Below are 21,939 nucleotides of genomic sequence, written 5' to 3' on the forward strand. Positions count from 1 at the left end.
CAGAGAGTGAAGGGAAGAACATGGAGAGTAGGTAGGGAACACTATTTGCAGAGGCTCTAGTGTAGGAAAAAAAAATCTGGAGATAAAAAAGGCTAGTGTGGCTGGAATATAATGATTAAGGGTAAAACTAGTAAGAGATGAAGTGGTGAGCTAAAACTTGAATTTTATTCTGAGTGTGATAGATCACCGATTTTATGTACAGAATGCCAACATCCTTTTTTTAAATTTTATTTTAGAAGTTTGCTCCTGCTTTGATGTAAAAGTAATTGGGGATGGCATGACAGATGATGGTACCTAAAAATGGGTTTGTGGCAGTGAAGATAGAAAACAAAAGTAGATTAATGGGGTGGAGAGATGGCTCAGCAGTTAAGGCACTTGCCTGCAAAGCCCAAGGACCCAGGTTCATGTTAAGCCAGGTGCACTAAGTGGTACATGCATCTGGAGTTCATTTGTAGTGGCTAGAGGCCCTGGTACGTCCATTCTCATTCTCTCTTTCTGTCATAAATAAATATAGAAAAAAGTAGATTAAATTACATTTTAGAGATAAAAGGAAGAGGAAATGATAGTTTGGAAGAGAGAAATGGAGGGATGAGGGTGATTTTCAGGATTCTGAGCTGAGCAGTTGGGTTGGTAATAGTGCTATTTACTAGGCTGAAGAAAACTGGATGAAGGACAGAAGAATGTGGGAAAGAAGTGGTGGAATAGAGAATTCAATTATAGACAGACTAACTTAGGTATCCTTGCTATATCCAAATTGAAGCAGGGTCTTACTCTAGCCCACATTGACCTAAACTTACTCTGTAGCCCATGCTGGCCTTGAACTCATGGTGATCCTTGTACTTCAGTCACTCAAGTGCTAGTATTACAAGCATGAAATATCATACCCAGCTTATTTTTTTTAAAAAATATTTTATTTATTTATGAGAGAATGAGAGAGAGAAAGAGAAAAAGAAAGAGAATGGATGCACCAGGGCCTCTAGTCACTGCAAATGAAACTAGACATGCACCACTTTATGCATTGGGTTCTTAGACTTCATAGGCAAGTGCCATCTATCCAGGCCTCATTTTTTTTCTTTCTTTGATCTACTTTAATTTTATTAAGTCTTCACTGGGAAACCCAGTAGTTGGGATGTCACATAATCATGCTAGAGTACGATAAGGGTGATTAAGCCAGCCACCTGAATCTAATAAAATATAAAAATGCTTCTTATTGTTCTCTCCTATTTCTGAGAAAGGAAAGTTCTAATTTATAGCCTCCATGGGCCAAGAGTAGGCTTCAGTTATAAAGGGTAGGTTCCTTTTGATTATAGTTGCAAAGTGGTCAAATTCTTGAAGTTTCAACAGTCCTTGGAAAAACGCAATGAAGGTGCCTGACACAATCAGGATTTGCTTACATGGATTATGTTGACACAAGGAGTCCACCTGATATACCATTGTTATGCTGAAAAAACGATGCCTGTGTTCATCAGCAAGTTCAGTCAGATCATGCCACCCCCTAAATCTTTAAGCAACACATCTCCATTGAGTTCTCACTGCAGTCATGTCCTTGGTTCAATTAGCTGTGGTTACTTTCTTGATCAATCCTTTCCAGCTGTAGCAGCCACTGCTTGGTAAAACTTTGCCACGAAGTCTGGCTCACTGACCTCCAGCTGCCTGACAAATTCATTGCACTCTTGTTCAGCCCAACCTCGAAACCACTGATCCCAAAGATGGAGCTGGCACTCAAATATGCAAGGTGGTCGATTTGGCCCAGACACACTAAGCTGCTCTAGACCATCCACCAGGGGCTGTAGTTTTCCTGGCACTGCTTTAGCTACCAGGTCCTGTAGAAAACATTCACGCTGGGGAGCTGACCAACTGGCAAACCACTGAAGAATACATTTCATTTCCTGGGAAGTGATGTAAGACATGGGAGGAGGGGAAGAATTGCTAATACTGTCTGGTACTGAGGGTAATGGAGAAGGGAAGGATGGTGATAATGAAGAGGAAGATGATTCCAGTGACATCCTCCCCTTTCCTCTCAGAAGACGTCCAAAGATCACAAGACTCTTTCAACTCCGGCTGGGGTAGCAGCTTCCATGTTTCCTGAAAACACTAAGCAAAGCCAGCCTGGCAACCCACGCACTTCCGGTCTTGAACCAGGCCCAAACACCCAAGTGCCCTAGCTCCTCCACTCCAGGCCCGGAGATAGCCGAATGTCTCCGATTATGGTTATGCCAGAGTCGAAGTTTTCCGAATAGATTCGATTCATAGCCTCGGCAAGACGAAGATAACCGAGCCTGAAAGCAAGGTGGGAGGGGCGGCTGAAGGGCAGATCCTCATTTTTTTTTTTTAATATTTTCTTTATTTGAGAGCGACAGAGACAGAGAGAAAGACAGATAGAGGGAGAGAGAGAGAATGGGCGCGCCAGGGCTTCCAGCCTCTGCAAACGAACTCCAGACGCGTGTGCCCCCTTGTGCATCTGGCTAACGTGGGACCTGGGGAACCGAGCCTCGAACCGGGGTCCTTAGGCTTCACAGGTGAGCGCTTAACGGCTAAACCATCTCTCCAGCCCTCTCATTTTTTTTTTTTTAAGGCAACATCTTGCTATATATCCCAGGCTGACTTAGAACTTGTGATCTTCCTGTCTTAGCCTCCTAAGTGTTGGGATTACAGGTATATAACACAAGTAGAAATACTTAATTGGTAACTGCATAAGAAATTTGTGCTCAGAGGAGAGATTTGTGTTGGTGATACAAATTTTCAGATCATAAGCATATATACAATATATAAAGCCAAGGAAATGGGCAGAATCATTGAGAAATTCTGTATTTTTGGTAGTCATCACTGAGCCTATGGCCACCAGTATGGTTAAATACTTTTGGGGTTTAGAGAATTAGATTTCGATAATTGGGTAAATGAACTGTCCTTAGATCTGCAGATGGTCTTGCTGTTCTTACCCTGTGTTGTCCTGAAATGCCTCTATCATGGAAGGGAGAAACAAGATCTTATCTCCACAGATGCTCCCTGGATCTCTAGTCCTTAAACTTGTTGGTTTCTATTTTCAGTGGGTAAAGGGCTATATCAGTTTTCTGTAACCTATGGGACTGACCATGAAGTTGAAGGAACTGCAACGGCCAGCTGTCCAGGTGTGGAGTCCAGCTAGCCAGTACCCTGTCTACCTGGCCACAGGTATGATACTACCCACCAGGAGATACTGGAAGTGTATAGATTGAAGAGAAACTTAGACTTTTTTTTTAAGTGAGAGGGTGAGAGCAAGAGAGCAAAAGAGAGAAAATTGTCGACCCAGGGCCTCTAGCCATTGTAATCAAACTCCATATGTATGTGCTACTTTGTGCACATGTGCAACCTTACATGTTTGCGTCACCTTGTACATTTGGCTTACGTGGGATCTGAACAGTTGAACATGAGTCCTTAGGCTTCACAGGCAAGCACTTTAACCACTAAACCATCTCTCCAGCCCAGAAACTAGAGTTCTTTAATGAGCATGAAGGAAAGCTTTTGGATTATAGAAAGTAGGATACTGTTGCAATCAGGTTCACATTGCTGGCAGAAATCACCAGCTTGTAGGGGGAAAAAAAGTTTATTTTGGCCTACAGAGTTAAGGGGAAGCTCCATAATGGCAGGGGAAAATGATGGCATGAGCAGAGAGTGGACATCACCTCCTGGCCAACATTAGGTGGACAACAGGAACAGGAGGGTGTGCCAAACACTGGCAAGGGGAAACTGACTATAATACCCATAATCCTGCCCCCCAAAATATACTTCCTCCAGGAGGCTTTAATTTATAATTGCCATCAGCTGGAGAACCTAGCATTCAGAACACCTTAGTTTATGGGGGATACCTGAATCAAACCACCACATTCCACCCCTGGCCCCCATAAACTGAAAACCATACATGATGTAAAATACAATGTATTCATCCAACTTTAAAAATCCCCATAGTTTTTATCAATTCCAATGATGTTCATACATCCCCATAGTCCAAGATCTTTTTTTTTTTTTTTCTTTTTTGAGGTAGGGTCTCACTGTAGCTCAGGCTGACCTGCAATTCACTGTGTAATCTCAGGGTGGCCTCAAACTCACAGCGATCCTCCTACCTCTGTTTCCCAAATGCTGAGATTAAAGGCGAGTGCCACCGTGCCTGGCATTAGTCCAAGATCTTTTAATTGAGCCATAATACCAAAAAATACCCCCCAAACCATAATGGCACAGAATAAGCATTCATGCTGAAAAATGTGGCATTGGGAATAGCAAAGAAATACTCAAGCAATATATGATTCAAACAGGACAAACACCAAACTCTGTAGCTCCAAGTCCAACAACTCTAGCCAGTGACAAGTCTCGGAGTCCGATAATTCTAACAATAACAACAACAGTAACAACAAGTCTCTGGAGTTCCAGAGTTCCTCTCTAGCTAGGCTACTCACAGTCCTGGAAAACTTCATTGGGGCTGGAAGCTTTTCTTAGCAGCCATCTCATGGTCCTGGCATTTCCACTGGGTCTCCACTGCAATCCATGGTTCATCCTCATGGCTCCATTGGGTCTTTGTGTAGGCATCCAGCAGACCTGTTTCACATTGTCCATAACTGTTTCCAAAACACAAGACCATGTTGCAAACTCAATGACCCTATCTTTCCTAAATTTCTTAAATTTCACAATACTAGGTAGAGTGCCAGTTTGTTAATCCAGGGGAGAATAGTGCAGACTTTGAAGAATAGGACACTCTTTGAGCACTCAGGCCCCTTCAAAAGAGTCTGCATTCTTCCTGTTGTCCCAGTGCAGGTCAGCTGGCCCAATCTCAATGGTTGTAATCTCTCAATTGCAGCTTAACGGGTAGCAATTTCACTCAAATATTTCATTTTTTCTGTGCTATATCCCTCTGCACACACAGTCCATTTCTATGCAATGCAACCTGGCACAACTTCTCAGGACACAGGCATAACAGCAAGTCTCTCACACAAACTGCTTGTGGCCTATATACTTCTGGCATACACTAGGAGTATTAGTTGGTTTTGATACTTGGCAGCAGTCTTGAACTTTAGCTTAACTCTAGGTACTTCATGCTTTGTTTGAAGTTTCCCTTGGAGACAGGACATTCCTAGCTCTCTCCTGTTCCTTTTCCTCTCCACTCCATGCCCCATTTATACTGTAAACTCATGCATATGTTGTTGCTCTTATGCTGTCTCTTCTTTACTTTTCTTGTGCCTAGGAACATCTGCCCAGCAGCTAGATGCCTCCTTTAGCACGAATGGCACATTGGAAGTCTTTGAGGTTGATTTCAGGGACCTGTCTTTGGACTTCAAACACAAAGGCATTCTTTCTGCCTCAAGCAGGTACTTTGGACTAGGCAGAGCAGACCCTTATTGACTATGCTGATGGGGAACCCTGGGAGTAGTGCCTACAGCTCAGGGATTGTAAGAGGGAGATAAGAAAGGAGAGAAAAGCAGGGTGTGGTGGTGCACTAACCTTTAGTCCCAGCACTCAGGAGGCAGAGGTAGGAGGATCACTGTGAGTTTGAGGCCACCCTAGACTACATAGTGAATTCCAGGTCTGCCTGAGCTGGAGTGAGACCCTACCTCGCAAAACCAAAATATAAAATAATTTTAAAAAGGAGAAGGAGCTTTGATCAACCTTAAAGGAGCTAATTCTGGGTATATTTTGCAAAAGAATTTAAAACCAACCCCATTTTTCTGGTCAGTAGCAGCAGGCTGAAGGCAAGCGATAGAGCTGCCTTCGCAAACCTGGCCCATGTGTACCTGTTCTTTCTTTGGACTCAGACATGTTGACTCCTTCCTCCCTTGGCTCTTGTGAAGATCAAAACCTTACACAATACCACTCGCCAACAAGGAGAAGAGTGAATGATCCTCTCCTCATTGCTGTTAGGTACTGATTGGGTACTCATGATTTCGTAGCTCTGAGAGGCTGCACACTGAGGGATTTCTTGGGTGACATTGTGTAACAGCAGTGAGGAGAGGATCATTTATTTTCTCTCACTCATGCTAGGCAAGTGTTCTGCCTAGCTACAGCTTCAGCCCCAGTTAACATTTTTGCTGTTAAGTGTTTTTGATGTTGAACATTTCATTTCTACTTTCTTTCCTCCAGCCCAAAACCTACTTTGAAAAACCCTACCTTGAAAAACCAAAAAGAAAAAAAGATAAACAAAAACGTGAGATTTATTTATTTGTTAACAGAAAGGGGAGGAGAGAATGAATGAATATGGGTATAACAGGTCTCGCCACTGCAAACAAGTTCCGATGCATAGGGCACTTTGTACATCTGGCTTCACATGTGTATTGAACCTGAACCAGAAAGGCTTTCCTTGTGAGTACCTTTAGCATTGAGCCATCTCCCCAGACTGATTTTTAGCTGCTTTTTTTTTTTTTTTTAAGTAGGGTCTCACTCCAGTCCAGGATGACCTGGAATTCACTGTGTAGTCTTAGGCTGGCCTTGAATTCACAGCGGGTGCTTGGATTAAAGGTGTGTACCACTATGTATTTTTTTTTTTTTTTACAGCCCACTGACTTTTCTTGCCCACTTTACTTTAGAGATATCTGGCTTAGGAAGCCTTCCATCTGGTGACTGATAAACCTTTTGTGTATTTTTCTGGTTCTTCTGAGAGATTAGTTAAATATTTAGGCAGAATATGGGCTGGAGAGATTGCTCAGTGGTTAAAGTTGCTTGCTTGCAAAGCTTGTTGGCCTGCATTCAATTCCCTAGTACACACATAAAGATGCACAGTGTTGCATGTGTCTGAAGTTGGCAGCAGCAAAAGACCCTGGTATGCTCTCTTTCTCTCCTTTTCTCCTTATAAATAAATAAATATTACAAATATTTAGTGGGGGTTAGAGAGATTGCTCAGTTGTTAAGATGCTTGCCTGTAAAACCTGACCGGCTTTAGTTTCCGTACAAAGTGGCACATGCATCTGGAGTTAAGTTATGGTGGCTAGAGGCCCTTGTACACCCATTCTCTCTCTATCTGTATATCTCTCTCTGCTTGCAAATAAATAAAGTAAAATAATTAAAAAATGTTTAGGCAGGATCGTATTATTTCTGTGATTTAACCTGAAGATCATTTAGGGCTTACCCATTCTCGGACTCAGCTCTTTATGACAGCATTCTTGTTTCACGGTGTTTTACATTTCTTTGTATTTCCAATACCTATACCTTTGAGAAACAGGCACTTGAGCCCTGGAAGGGCTGAGGTAATTCAAGAATGCTTATATTCCTGGAGGTAAACTAAGAGGGAAGCTGACAAGAGCTCATATGCAACAGGACCAACACAGTAGTGCTTGGTCAAAGGCCCCTAAGAAACTGGCAAACCTGAAACTGGAATTAAAAAGTTTTTTGAATCTTTTTTTTTTTTAAATTTTGGGCTGGGTGTAGTGGCACATGCTTTTAATCCCAGCACTTGGGAGGCAGAGGTAGGAGGATTGCCAAGAGTTTGAGGCCACCCTGAGACTACATAGTGAATTCCAGGCCAGCCTGAGCTAGGGTGAGACCCTACCTCAGAAAACAAAACAAAAAAAAAAAGATTTGAGAGAGAGACTGAGTGAGTGTATGGGTGCACCAGAGCCTCTTACCACTGCAAACAAACTCCAGATGCATGGGCCATTTGTGCATCTGGCTTTATCTGGGTATTGGGGAATCAAACCCAGGCCACCAAGCTTTGCAATTAAGTGCCTTTTACTGATGAACCAACTCTCCAGCCTCTTCAGGAGATTTTTTTTTAAAATTTATTAGAGAGAGAGAGAAAGAGAATGAATGCACTAGGGCCTCTAGCTATTGCAAACAATCTCTAGATGCATGTGCCACCCTGTGCATCTGGCCTATGTGGGTACTGGGGAATCGAACCTGGGTCCTTAGGCTTCTCAGGCAGACACCTTAAATGTTAAGCAATCTTCCCAACCCCTTAGGAGCTTTTTAAGGGTGATTCTATCAGTTAGCTTTTCAGCAATGTTGAAGGGACCAGCTTTGAATTATAAAGTACTCAATTTTACCTCATGAGCCTGCTCTGTCCTGAAAGGGTTTGGGAACAGGAATCAAAATAAAAAGCACAGGGCTGGAGAGATGGCTTAGTGGTTAAACGCTTGCCTGTGAAGCCTAAGGACCCCAGTTCGAGGCTCGGTTCCCCAGGTCCCACGTTAGCCAGATGCACAAGGGGGCGCACGCGTCTGGAGTTCGTTTGCAGAGGCTGGAAGTCCTGGCACGCCCATTCTCTCTCTCTTCCTCTATCTGTCTTTCTCTCTGTGTCTGTCGCTCTCAAATAAATAAATAAATAAATAAATAAATAAATAAATTAATTAATTAATTAAAAGCACAGCACATCCCTTCTTGTCAGCATTGACATGACAGATGCATTCTATCATATACAGCTTCATGTGAGTTCTAGGGATCGAAGGTCAGCTCACACACATGTAGTAAATGCTGTTCACACTGAGCCATCTCCTCAGCCCTTCCACCTTTTCAGAGTCTTTCATTGGCCTAGAGCTCACCAAGTAGGCTACATTGGCTAGTGAACCTCAGGGATCCACCTGTCTCCACTTCTCCAGCACTGCGTCCATAAGCTCAGATCATGCCTGCCTTTCTTTCTTTCTATCATTATTTATTTATTTATGGTTTTTTGAGGTAGGGTCTCACTCTAGGCCAGGCTGACTTGGAATTCACTATGTAGTCTCATGGTGGCCTTGAACTCATAGTGATCCTCCTACCTCTGCCTCCCAAGTGCTGGAATTAAAGACATGCACTACCATGCTTTTTAAATGTGGAATGGAAGAATGCCAAGTACTTTACTGACTGAGTTCTCTCTCTAGCTTTTTTTTTGTGGGGGGGATGTTTAAGGTAGGGTCTCTCTCTAGCTCAGGCTTTCCTGGAACTCACTCTGTAGCCTCAGGCAGGCCTTGAGCTCACAGCAGTCCTACCTCTGACTCACTAGTAGTGGGATCAAAGATGTGTGCCACCATGCTGGGCTCTTTAGCTTCTCTCTCTCTCTCTCTCTCTCTCTCTCTCTCTCTGTGTGTGTGTGTGTGTGTGTGTGTGTGTGTATTTCTAGAGATCATATCCAGGGCTTCATACCTGCTAGGCAATTGATCTACCACTGCCAAAGACCCTGGCATGCTCATACACAAACATTTCTCTCACATATTCTCTCTCTCTTCTTTCATAAATAAAAAAGTTTAGAAGCTAAGTAGTTGTCATAGGACCTATGTAACCCTATGCTAACTTAAAAACAAATAGCATTCTAATACAACCCATGAACAGTGGCTTCCTGGTTTCTAGTGTAACCTAGGTGGAATATTTTTTTCTGAAAAATGGAAGGGCCAGACAAAGAAAACTCCTTCTGTGTGAAAATGGAGTTAGGCAGATTTAGGCTTGGACTGGGGCTGCCTGCATGATGGCATAGGCTCTAATGACCAGGATGTCTGCCCTTGCATACTGAAATGTACCTAAGTTGTGCTGATGCCAGTTCTTCCTCTTTGTAGGTTTCACAAGCTGATCTGGGGGAGCTTTGACAATGGGCTTCCAGAAAGCTCTGGGGTTATTGCAGGCGGCGGGGACAATGGCATGCTAACTTTGTACAATGTGACCCACATCCTGTCTTCGGGAAAGGAGCCTGTGATTGCCCAGAGACAGAAGCACACAGGGGCTGTCAGAGCCTTGGACTTTAATCCTTTCCAGGTACTATGTTTCAGTTACCACGCATGGCCAAGGTATGGGTCAGCATGTCACTTATTGCCTCCAGGTTGTAGTTCTAAACCCTTTCTAGAATGTAACAGGGAGGCTTTGGATGTCCCAACTGTAGGCCTCCCTTTCCAGCCCTATTTCTGACATGGAGTGTCTGGAAATACTTCATATTCACACAGGGTAATCTCCTGGCCTCAGGAGCCAGTGATTCTGAAATCTTTATTTGGGATCTGAATAACCTGAGCTCTCCAATGGTTCCAGGACTCAAGTCACAGGTGAGAAGGTACTCTCTGACCTGGGGCTGTGGCTTAATGTATGCGATGGAAGCAGCTGATTTTCCCAGGTAGTCTTGAGTTCTGGAGCCAGCCACAGCATAAGAGATTTCAAGCTTTACCACTGGAGGGCAATAAAAGCCCACAGATGGGATTGCTACCAGTTCCAAAGCCAGGATAGAGGGTGGGGCAGGACTGTTTGTGGAGTGGTTAGCCTGTGTCATTAGCTATTCAGAGTTTCTGGAAAGAAGTAAAGGGCTGGGAGAGCAAGACACTGAGAAAGGTGTCAGGAGTGATATTTTTCATAGTTTAGGTGAGCAGGGTTGGGAAAATGCCTTGGGCTTAGCTGAATGTGAGCAAGAGTGGAACCCTGGACATCACTGTTCTTTTTGTGGCAAGGGCAGCTTGGTCTTGTCTGTGGCTCTCTCATGCAGCCAGGTCTGGTGGTTGTGGTTTCCGAGTGTGTATCTCTGTCAGTCTGTAAGTTGCCTGCTGGTTTTTCTCTATCTAGCAATCAAGTATCGTGGGATAAGTTAAATGTGAGTTTGCCGGCACCGTGGCACTGAAGGAAACACTGGGTTTTCTTTCTGCCTCACTCTCTCTGTGGGTCTTGGTATCTGCCTCTCTGTTTGCCTGAGGCAGGAGGGCTGTTTTCAGATCATGGCTCTCAGGAACTCTTACCACACCAACACCTTAAAGGATCTTTCTGGGAAAATGCAGCTTCCAGCTCCCCATCCCTTGTATCCTCTTGGGCTTGTTCTGGGGCTGGCAGCAGTGAGATGGGAGGTGTCACCTGATTCAGGGGGTGACCAGTTGTCTCCTCACATCATGCCTCAGCAGCCTCCAGAAGACATCAAGGCACTGTCTTGGAACCGGCAAGTGCAGCACATTCTGTCTTCTGCTCACTCCAGTGGCAAGGCAGTTGTGTGGGATCTCAGGAAGAATGAGCCTATAATCAAAGTCAGTGACCACAGTGGCAGGGTGAGTAGTGGAGCCAGAACATAGGCTTTGCCTGTATCTTTTCTCTTGTGCCAAGCAGTTGGAGCTCTTCCCTAGACCAGGGATCTACTTTCAAGTACTGGACATGTGAATTCAGCCCCTTAGCAGAGCTTCCACTTAGAGTGAATGTTAAGACAGGTGTGGTGGCCCACACCTTTAATCTTAGTACTTGGAGGCTGAGGTAAGAGGATTGCTATGAGTTTGAAGCCAGCATGGGCTAGAGTGAGACCCTACTTCAAAAAAAAAAAAAAAGAAAAAGGAAAAAGAAAAAAGAAAAGAAAAGAAAAAAGGAGTGAATGCTTAGTTAGAGAAGCTAATGTGAGCTAATCTGGATCTGGGAGGTGGCTCAGTGGTTAAAAGTCCTTGCTTGTAAAGCCCATTTGCTGGTGCAAAGTGGTGCATGTATAACACACATGTGCCTTCTCATACAAATAAATAAATAAAACAAATATATATATATATTTTTACAGAGAGCTAATCTGGAAGCTTTGGTATTTCTTACTTATTCATGGCCATCACTTGTACCCTGATGACTTTAGTACCCCAGTCATATAAAAGTGACAAAGAGTATCCTCAGAGCAGTCCCACTCCAACTGGGCAGAAAGTGTTTATTCCCCAAAGGGTCGGGTTATATCAGTCATTGGGATCTGCTTTGTTCTCAGATGAACTGCTCGGGCCTGGCTTGGCACCCAGAGATAGCCACCCAGTTAGTGCTCTGCTCAGAAGATGACCGGCTCCCGGTACTTCAGCTGTGGGACCTGCGTTTTGCTTCCTCACCCCTGAAGGTGTTGGAGAGCCACAGCAGGTAGCGTCTCACACCCCAGATACATATTTAGAGGCTTAGCCTGGAGAGGATAAAATTAAAGCCTCTCTAGTTACTAGAATTCTTCCCTGGCTTCAAAGCCATTGCAGTGAACACAGCCAATACTAGCTCTAGCCCTAAGCCCTAAGTTCTTTTAGAGCCTGAGGTAATGGAGAACAGCCTGTGAATCCATCTAACTTTTAGAGATGGGAGTGAGGATATAATCATGAGAAATATTTGTGCTGATTAGTATTGATGTTGATTTTCTGTTACTATAACAACTTCTTTTTTTATTTTATTTTATTTTTTAAATTTTTATTAGCATTTTCCATGATTATAAAAAAAATCCCATGGTAATTCCCTCCCTCTCCCCCCACTTTCCCCTTTGAAATTCCATTCTCCATCATATTACCTCCCCATCACAATTATTGTACTTACATATATACAATATCAACCTATTAAGTACCTTTCTCCCTTCCTTTCTCTTCCCTTTATATAACAACTTCTTGAGGTAATTGTCTGGTAAAGAACAAATGTTTATTTTGGCTCACTGTTTTCTTCATTCATGATTTGAGCTGGTGATAAGGCAAGAAGTTAATGCAGGAGTATATAGAAGAGTAAGATCTCATGGCCAAGAAACAGAAGATAAGTGGGAAGAGTTGGGGTCCCAGCATCCCCTTCAGGGCATGCTTTCAGAGACAAAAGGCCCTATCTCTCACCTGGAGGTTTCACTACTTCCCAGTAATGCCTCTGAGTATCAAACTGTAACACATGAGCCTTTGGGAAGACACTTAACATACAAAGTATAAAACTGGTATAGTGGCTCATGCATGTAATCCTAGCACTGGGGAAGCTGAAGCGGAAGGATTATTGTGAGCTTGGGTAACTTTGGACTACATAGTGAAGTTGAGGCCAAACCAGACTTAGTGAGACCTTATCTCAAAACAAACAAACATACAAACACAAACAACTAAAGTATAGCAGTCCCCCTGAGAAAGTTAATGTTTGCTCCTTTAAGTGATGGGGTAGTTTCCTGCAAGACTTCTTCTTAACAAAAGCAACTTGGCTCCTATCTACCTATGAACAGGCCCACTATAGTTCTTGGGATCACAACAGAGAGAACAGCTCTACAGTGTATTCTTTCTAATCCAAGGGCCATGTTGCCACTCTTCCTCCTTCAGGAATTTTGAAGGGTTCACCCCTTTTGGGAGTGGATGTTTTAGCCACCCTAGGGATCAGTGTACAATTCATACTGATTTCTGATCTTACTCTAATTGCTGAAAAGCAGGCCACTCAGCAGTGACCTGTGGGAGGCAGAGTATTACAGGGCGTAGTGCTCAGGTTCTATGTTTAACATGGGTTCTGGCTGTGCAGCTATCTGAAAGCTACTTAATTTTAAAAACCTTGTTTTACTCATTTAGACAATGATATTAGGCCAACCATTTTATAGGGCTAAGCCATAGTTAACATACATAAGGCCTTCAACAAATGTAAATCCCTCTTCCTTTTCCTTTTTAGGGGGATCTTGTCAATGTCCTGGAACCAGGCCGATGCGGAGCTGCTGCTTAGTAGTGCCAAGGACAACCAGATCTTTTGCTGGAACCTGGGGAGCAGCGAGGTTGGCAGGTCCTTCTCTGGGAGTGCTGGGATAGAGATGAGACAATGGAAGAACCCCAGCTGTGTGTTTTCATTTATTGTCCCTAAGTCAGTGTTTCCTGGGCTGTGAAGTCCCTGATGGTTTTATTCCCTCATGGCAGGTGGTCTATAAGCTACCCATGCAGAGCAGCTGGTGCTTTGATGTTCAGTGGTGCCCTCAGAACCCTCCTGTGTTCTCTGCTGTCTCCTTCGATGGCTGGATCAGTTTGTACTCTGTGATGGGTAGGAGCTGGGAAGCCCAGCACATGAAGCAGGTTGACCAGGTATGAATGGTTTGGTGGAGATCTGGAGGGAAGGGAGATATCAGAGTTTTAGGAAAGAGAAGACACAGCCCAGGAAGAGAAGGATGAAGATGAAGATTAAAGATGAAGAAACTAGGCCCTGGGTTTTGGAGGGCTATGCCTTAATTTAGTACTTAACCTCCTAGGTAGAAGTCACTTTGGGTCACATTATAAGGGAGACCTTCATTTGACTCTGTGTATGTGTGTTCATGTGTGCAGGAGCAAGTGTACATGTGTTCTTGTTTGTATGGAAGCCAGAGGACAAATTCAGGTGTCCTTTTAGTTTTTTTGTTTTAATTTTATTAACATTTTCCATGTCCTTTTTGTTTTTGAGACAGGTTTTCTCACTGGACTGGAACTCACCAAGTAGGCTATCCTGGCTGGTCAGTGAGCCCAAAGGGTCCACTTGTCTCTACCTCCCAGCATTGGGATTACAAGAGCACATATGTGCCACCATGCCTAGCTTTTCTTTTGGCTTGAGTTCTGGATTGAATTCAGGTCCTCATGCTTGCAAGGCAATCATTTTACAGAGTGAGCTATGTCCATCGCCCTGACTCTTGTTTTCAGGTGTTTTCTCTAGTACTTCAAGGACATTGGACCTTTATGCTAGGACAGTCTCAAGTGTATGGACTATCTTATGTCTTGCTACTAAAGATCTATTTTGTCATTCTCTGTAGAAGACTTCAAATGTAGTAGGCTTTCCAACAGCTGATGATATAAAAAACTCCCATTGACTTCTAGTCTCGTTCCATCCCCTAGAATATAGGACTCTGACCTTTCTAGGTTAAATTGAACATGACAAGGATATGTCCCAAAATAGAGTTTATAAGTAGAGTTCCTGCTAAACTACCACTTCTTGTTGGTTATACAGGTGTCCTTTCCCCTTAGATCTCCTCCTCCTTCAGCAAAGGCCAGTCTTTTCTACCTCTGCAGGTGCCAGAGCAAATGGCCCAAGCACCACTGATACCTCACTTGAAAAATCCTCCCAAGTGGCTTAGAAGGCCAGCTGGTGTTTCATTTGCTGTAAGTATTGAGGGCTTTTTATGTGGTTGTGTGTGTGTGAAGCTTTCTATGTGCCCAGCAAGGAGAGAAGTTCAGGATTTTTTTTTTTTCAACTTTGTTTTATTTATTTATTTGTAAGGAAAGAGGGGAGGTGGAGAGAGAGAGAGAATGAGAATGGGTGTGTTGGGCCTCTAGCTATTGCAAATGAATTCCACATGCATGCACCATTTTGTGCATCTGGCTTTACATGGGTACGTGGGAATCGAACCTGGGTCATTAGGCTTTGCATGTGAGCACCTTAACTACTGAGCCATCTCCAGCCCAAGTTCAGGAGTTTTATTCCCTGTGCCTCTGTTTCCTATCAGGTCTCACTCCACCTCTTAAGCAAAAGCTCATTTGGCTTCTATCTTTACCTCATTAACCACTTTGGATTAACCTGCCTTGCTGCTTTGGCTTACAGACAACAGCCTGAGGTTCCACCTGAGATTTCTCTAATTCTTGTGTCTGGACTGGTGGCAAGAGAGACAAGGAAGGAAAGAAACATATATGGATTTTCTCCTGTCATTCCTCTACTCATAACCTTTGAACCTCCCATTGCCTTGTAGTGTCAAGGGTAAACATTCCCAGGGTTCCATTTAAACTTTCAGTGTCTCCATCTTATTCTCCAGTTCTTTATGTGCAACTGCACATATGTGACTTCTGTTCTGTGCTTTGACTCCACCTTATCTTGCAGTTTCTCTCTTGTACCACTAAATTCCAGTATGGACTTTCAAGACCTTTTACTTAAATACCATCTCCATTCTGTTGTTCTAAGATTTGCATCCCTGTATACTTCTGTAATACTGTGTTCTATCTGTATTAAAGTGATTTATATACATGTATAAAAACCCTCCTAAGTAATAAACTATAAGGCTAGACACCAGCTGCTTCTCAAACTTTAAATGCATTCAGATATTTGAAAGATGCTGGGCTAGACAGGCTTGGCCCTACATCTGTGGAAAGGATGTAAAAAGACAAAGGGTGTCAAGCGCTTCCAGTAATGTCAGTGCACTAGGACAGACAGTGGGGTGGAAGGGACCTACATGAGAGACACTTAACCAGAAGAGGGAAGTTTTTGTTGTTGCTAGGCTGTCGTGGATATAAACTAGATAGTATCTTATTTAGTCCAGGTTCCTAAGAGAATGGTGGCTCTAGAACTGGGGAGAAAGAGTTGTATAACGTGGTGACAAAAACTTAAATTTACGGGAGTCAGAATGTAGAAGTAGTTTTGGTTCTGAACACACTCGGTACTCCGTTTATGGCCCTGTTCCACTCTAGAAACTTGCTTTCTATTGGTACCCTACACAGGGCCTGACTAAGACACAGATCTACTTGGTGTTGGTTTTTGGCTTAGAAATATGACCTTTTCTCTTACTGCTTTTTCTTACCAGTTTGGGGGAAAACTTGTTACCTTTGGCCTTCCAAGCACCCCTGCCCAGCAGGTGCCACAGCCTGGTCCCCATCTTGTCTTCATCAGTCAAGTAACCACAGAATCTGAATTTTTGATGAGGTCAGCTGTGCTGAAGGAAGCCTTGGCATCTGGAAATCTCCTGAATTATTGTCAGAACAAGATCCAGCAGGCCTCCCTACCATCTGAAAAGATGCTCTGGCAATTCCTGAAGGTAGGAAGCTTGAAGGCTGGCTACTCAGAAATGCTTTCCAAAAGTTTAGAACGCTATCCTCTGTCAATTCTTGGAGATGCAGCAACCATACTGTAACCCAAATAAATTCTGACTCTGTTTTTTCCTGTGCTCCCTGGGCACAGAATCGTCACTGTTTACCAGAGGCTCAGAGGCAGTTTGTGAAGCTGTGAAAATGGGAAGTACAAAGGAAGGTTTTCTTTGTTGATGCTATTGCTGGTATCTTTGAAACTTTGTCAACCAAGATGAAGGCTTTCACAATATCATGCTGAAGGGCAGATAAGGTGATGAGAACTAAGAAGAGAGGTAGGAAAGAAAGAAAAGGGGTGAAAAGATTTGTTGGAAGAGTACATGATCATAAAAAGGCTTTGAGTGTGTTTCAGATAATCCAAGGTAAAGGTAGGCCCCACTGTTCAGGTGCCACTCTACTTCAGAGGCAGGGATTTAGATCTAATCCTAATTGTATCAAATTGCTTATGACACAGGAAGAGTATCACACCTGCCAAAGGAGGTAAACAGGGTTGGAGGTGTAGCTAGTTATAGAGTACTTGTCTACATGCTTGTGGGCCTGGGTTTGATTCTCAGTACACAACACACATCAGAGGAGCAAAAAAGTGATCTGAAGGAAGAAAGAGAAATTGCTGACTGGTCAGATGGTAGCAGAATTGTGAAACTCTTTGGAATTATTAGAGGAGGCAAAATGGAGAACAAGACCTATCCCAAGGACTCTGAGAGGGACTCAGTCTGTGCTTCAGACATAGTTGAGCTTTATGAAAGGACTATCAGGAACTTGGAGACATAAAAGGATTTGGAAATAACATGGAAAGTTCTTTTTGTTTTTTAAGATTTTTCTTTTATGGAGATCGGAAGCAATTAGAAAGTTGTAAGCAATCTGTCTATTTTTTTTCTCTCACATGGGTGCTGGGGACTGACCTCAGGTCCTCATGCTTGAGCAGTAAACACTACTACCCACTGAGCCATCTCCCCTGCCCACAGAAGACCTTTTAAGAAATGATACTTTTCTACAAGCAAGAAACAAGCTCCAGGAGTGGTGGTGGATTGGGAAAGATAATAGAGGAATGATCAAGAAGTCAGTCTTGCTGGCTGTGATGGCTCACGCCTTTAATCCCAGCACTCATGAGGCAGAGGTAGCAGGATCACCGTGAGTTCGAGGCCACCCTGAGACTACAGAATGAATTCCAGGTCAGCCTGGGCTAGAGTGAAACCCTACCTCAAAAAACAAAAACAAAAACAAAACAAACAAACAAACAAACAAAAGCCAAAAAAAGAAAGAAGCCAGCCTTTGTTCAGCTGAACAAAGTGAACAAAGGAACAAAGGAGGCCACAGTGTCCAAGGACACTGGGCATCTGCTTTAAAAGCTACTCACAACTGTCCATCATGCTGGTTTCTCAAGCTGAGTGTGGAGAAACATTTCCAAGGGAGAGCATGGGAGGAGGAGGGAACCAAGAACGATTATAGTCAGAGTGTGGAATAAAGGAAGACCTGGGTCAGCTAACCCAGCTTGTTGGGCTGTTGTTGGGATACTGAGTGGGAAGATGACTTTTGTTTATTGTACTATGCAACTCCTATGAGTGGTCTTCTCAAATCTGCATTTAGAGTCCTGACATGACTGAAGGCTACACTTAGAAACAGTCTCTTCAGAGGGACCTGGGACAGGGAACACAGCTTATCATCAGGCAGTTCTCTCTTGTGGGTATTTTTTTGGTTGTTTTGTTGTTTGTTTGTTTTTGAGGTAGAGTCTCACTGTAGCCCAGGCTGACCCGAAACTCACTTTGTAGTCCCAGGCTGGCTTCAAACATACAGCAATCCTCCTACCTCTGCCTCCCAAATGCTAGGATTAAAGGCATGTGCCACCATGCCTAGCCTCTTGTGGGAGTCTTTTTAGCAGTCCTTGTAGCAATTCAGAGTTCTCCTCAGCTCCCCAAATACCTCAGATGCAAGGAGATTACATGTATACGTCAGGCAGATGTGGAAAGTGCTTTGACTTAGAAACCTCTGGGTGCAAGAGCCAAATAGAATCCCCACAGAGATCTGTCCAGTAACAAGAGAAACCATGATATAGTGTTCACATAAGTTATTCATGGTTTATAGTTCCAGCTTAGATGAAATTTGCCAATCACAACCAATGTTGTCTAAAAACAATTGACTTTTACTTTTGTCAGATTATTAGGGTAACAACGTTAGGAAGTCAACTAATGGTAAAATTTTTATGCAAAAGGGGCAAAGAGTTATGTTAACACTGTCTACAACCCACTGATAAGCCAAACCTAGGGACGAAAGAAGTGACACTACCTTTTTCTGGGCACTTTTAAAACATGTATAGAATGTATTGTGTTCATACTTGCCTCGTCATCATCCTCTCTTGTTCGCCTCCTACTCTTCCTGATCCTCTTACTTGGATAGTGCACAGAACGATATTTGAGGGTATGCTGGCAGAGATGGCTAGCATGGTGTAGGAGATGTGCCATTCATGTATTTTCTGATTCCTTAGGTGACTTTAGCGCATGACTCTAGGGTGAAATTCCTCAAGCTATTAGGATTCAACAAAGATGAGCTTCAGAAGAAGGTAAGCTTTCTGCAGCTGAAATACACACTTTCTGTAGAGAGCAGTAGAAGCTTGCTTGAGAAAACTCTGAGGATAGTTGGGCTTAATTAATGCAGTTATGAACATTTTACCCCCTGGAGTAAGGCTTTTTCCCAATAAAGTAGATGATGGGACTTAGCATATTTTGTGGGGTGTGTCTGAGTTTGCACTGGGAAGACTGGTGTATTCATAGGTCTCTTCCCACAGGTGGACATATGGTTGAAAAGCGATTTGTGGTTAGAGGAGAGCCCTCAGCCTGAGGCAATTGACCTCAAAAGTAAAGAGCAACAAGCCTTCTGCAGTCAGGTATGCTAGGAGCCCAGCCAATCTGATGTAAAATAACAACTTTAGGGAAGCTTCTCCTTGCTGACCATTTGCTTTGTTCTCATAAGTGCTCATTTTCTGTAGAGGTATTCAAACTCTGCTCTCTTGGAACCAGAGTAAGACAGAGTCCATAAGCTCTTGGATTGGGAATAGAGCTGTTTGAATTTCCCAAACCTTACCTGGTTAGTCTTTTAGTTTTACCCAATAAGGGCCAAATATTTGAAATCTTGGTGAGAGCCACTAAGCACACAGTCTCTGTTTTCAGGGTTTATTTTACACAGCTCACAATCTATCCTATGTACAGACTTCCAAGCATAGCACAGAGGACACCTCTACATCCTCAGCCTTCTTTGATGAATTGGTCCCTCAGAACGTGACTCCTTGGGAGATTCCTGTCACAGAAGGTACCCTGACTCTGAGGGAGAGAAACTCATTGCTTGGGATCAAATAGGCCCAGAGGTTTTGTCTCTTGTCCCTTTTTGTCTTCTGCCTCCCTCCCAACATCTCAAATACTGGTGAGTCTGTTGCTAGTTAGTGCTGTCTCTGGTCATAGCTGTTAGTGGATGGATGCTCCCTGTGGAAGGCCTTCCACCACGGTTTTTCCAGGCCCTGTTTTCTTGCTAGGAGGGCAATGACCTGCATGTGCTGGTAACACACATTATACATTGATCCTGGCTCATAGGTCTCTCTAAGTCTTGTCTTCAGAGAGTGACAACTGGATATGGGCATCTCTAAGATGCTACATTTTGTTGCCTAGAAATGAAACTTGAGAGGTTTGTGTGGAGTCAGGGAGCCTGAGTGGCAGAGATGGAGGGGGTGGGGTTGCTGTGGGTCCTGCAAAGCATAGGAAGGTGAGGGTATAAGGGCAGATTAATGTGTAAGGAATACCTTTGTCTACAGACAGTGATGGACTCCTGAGTCAGGCCCTGCTGCTTGGGGAACTGGGCTCTGCCGTGGAGCTGTGTATGAAGGAAGAACGATTTGCTGATGCTATTATCCTGGCCCAGGCTGGAGGTGCAGATCTTCTGAAGCGGACACAGGAGCGCTATTTTGCCAAGAGGAGAACCAAAATCTCCTCGGTACTGCCCATCACTCAGAATAAAGGCCTTGTCAGGTGGAGGCCTACACTTTAGGACTGGATTTTAGAGGGCCTGGCTCTCTCTAAGCTAACCACCTTACCTTACTGCTAGCTCTATTTAGTGGTCTAACAGAGTGACTTTCTTAGAACATCTCGGTGTGTGTGACTCCCACTGCCTATGCTGGATGGATGGCTGAGGGCCTCCTTCCCTCTCTGCCCAGTACAGCTTCTAGCCTGTGTTGTGAAGAAGAACTGGAAAGACCTGGTATATACCTGTAGCCTGAAGAACTGGAAAGAGGCATTGGCCTTACTACTGACATACTCAGGGCCAGAGAAATTCCCTGAGCTCTGTGGTATGTGTGACTCCAACTCTGAGTCAATAGACATATGTAAGGAGGAAGCAAGGGGCAACCTGAGCTTTGGGAGGCAGGGCTAGGGTCTGGCTCAGCCAGGAGACAAGGAGTATAGTACCTATCCCTGCTTCCATGTTACATTTTAGGCTTTCTTTCCCCTTCATTGGAACAAGGCTAGCTGAAGCCATTGTAGCTTCTTGTCCCCTAGCTATGATCCTCCACTTGTTTCCAAACAGGTGAAGGAATAGCACAGGGAAGTTGTGCCCTTAATCAAGTTTCCATCTCTCCACAGACATGCTAGGAACTCGAATGGAGCAGGAGGGGGACAGGGCACTCACTTCTGAAGCCAAACTCTGTTATGTGTGCTCAGGAAGTGTGGAGCGACTGGTAGAATGCTGGGCAAAATACCACCAAGCCTTGTGCCCCATGGCTCTGCAGGTACCTTCTCTCGGCTGAGTTCTGTCTGTTCTAATTTCTTGGTTAGTGTGGTGGGAGCGGGTGCATAGATAATAGAGGCAAGTAAGCTGGGTAAGCTGGAAGCAAGTGCTGGTAAGGAGCAAAGGGCTCTCAGTGCCTCAGGCCTTCTCCCAAGGGTGAACTAACTATCTTCTTCCCTCAAAGAACACAGCTGCTTGGATATTAGTCTTCATAACTTGTTCCCATTTCATGTTTGATTATATAGGTTAATCCTATTATTTATCAACTGTGAACCTGGATTTTCTATTAGCTTCTGTGAACTACTTTGTGACTATAATTGTACCAGGTGCTATGTGAGTGATTGGAGAAGCTGAGGTCACAGACTTGTGAGGAGATAAAAGCTACACATAAAATAATTAATATAACAGAATCTATAACTGGTGATATACTAATAGAAAGAGTAAAGAAAGGGCTGAAGATATGGCTTAGTGGTTACGTCACTTGCCTATGAAACCTAAAGAGTCAGATTCTATTCCCCAGGACTCAAGTAAGCCAGATGCACAAGGTAGCACATGTGTCTGGAGTTTGCAGTGGCTAGAGGCCCTGCATGCCTGTTCTTTCTATCTGCCTCTTCCTTTCTCTCTCCCCAATACATAAATTAATGAATAAATAAGTAAATAAGACATTTACAAAGAAGAAAGAGTAGGGAAAGCAAAAGAGAATGTATAAGAATCTAAGACTGAGATGGATACAGTTGATCCCAAGGCCAACAGCTTTGGTGGTGAA

General features: G+C 43.7%; 2 protein-coding genes across 2 annotated transcripts in view; one reads left to right on the forward strand and one right to left on the reverse strand.

Moving 5' to 3' along the window:
- Positions 1-1,077: 1,077 nt before the first annotated feature.
- On the reverse strand, positions 1,078-2,037 carry LOC123457647 (uncharacterized protein C14orf119 homolog). The gene has a single exon (XM_045141748.1). The coding sequence runs from the start codon at positions 2,004-2,006 to the stop codon at positions 1,578-1,580; it is 429 nt and encodes a 142-aa protein (XP_044997683.1). The 5' UTR covers positions 2,007-2,037; the 3' UTR covers positions 1,078-1,577.
- A 443-nt stretch (positions 2,038-2,480) lies between these two features.
- The window catches only part of Sec31b (SEC31 homolog B, COPII coat complex component), a 29,274-nt gene continuing 9,815 nt past the window's right edge, over positions 2,481-21,939 (forward strand). Inside the window, exons 1-17 of the mRNA XM_004659448.2 lie at positions 2,481-2,519; positions 3,048-3,171; positions 5,213-5,336; positions 9,483-9,678; positions 9,864-9,959; positions 10,794-10,937; positions 11,618-11,760; positions 13,276-13,375; positions 13,515-13,676; positions 14,583-14,717; positions 16,127-16,357; positions 18,889-18,963; positions 19,189-19,287; positions 19,610-19,709; positions 20,206-20,384; positions 20,610-20,736; positions 21,029-21,174. Of these exons, the coding sequence (XP_004659505.2) occupies positions 3,081-3,171; positions 5,213-5,336; positions 9,483-9,678; positions 9,864-9,959; positions 10,794-10,937; positions 11,618-11,760; positions 13,276-13,375; positions 13,515-13,676; positions 14,583-14,717; positions 16,127-16,357; positions 18,889-18,963; positions 19,189-19,287; positions 19,610-19,709; positions 20,206-20,384; positions 20,610-20,736; positions 21,029-21,174 (2,148 nt within the window). The 5' untranslated portion in view covers positions 2,481-2,519; positions 3,048-3,080. The remainder of the gene's footprint in view (positions 2,520-3,047; positions 3,172-5,212; positions 5,337-9,482; positions 9,679-9,863; positions 9,960-10,793; positions 10,938-11,617; positions 11,761-13,275; positions 13,376-13,514; positions 13,677-14,582; positions 14,718-16,126; positions 16,358-18,888; positions 18,964-19,188; positions 19,288-19,609; positions 19,710-20,205; positions 20,385-20,609; positions 20,737-21,028; positions 21,175-21,939) is intronic.

The sequence above is a fragment of the Jaculus jaculus genome, chromosome 1, assembly GCF_020740685.1.
Source record: "Jaculus jaculus isolate mJacJac1 chromosome 1, mJacJac1.mat.Y.cur, whole genome shotgun sequence".
NCBI classification, from domain to species: Eukaryota; Metazoa; Chordata; class Mammalia; order Rodentia; family Dipodidae; genus Jaculus; species Jaculus jaculus.

Excerpts from the sequence above, each read along its gene's own strand:
- LOC123457647 (XM_045141748.1), bottom strand. The coding sequence starts at position 2,006 with ATGTCACTGGAATCATCTTCCTCTTCATTATCACCATCCTTCCCTTCT.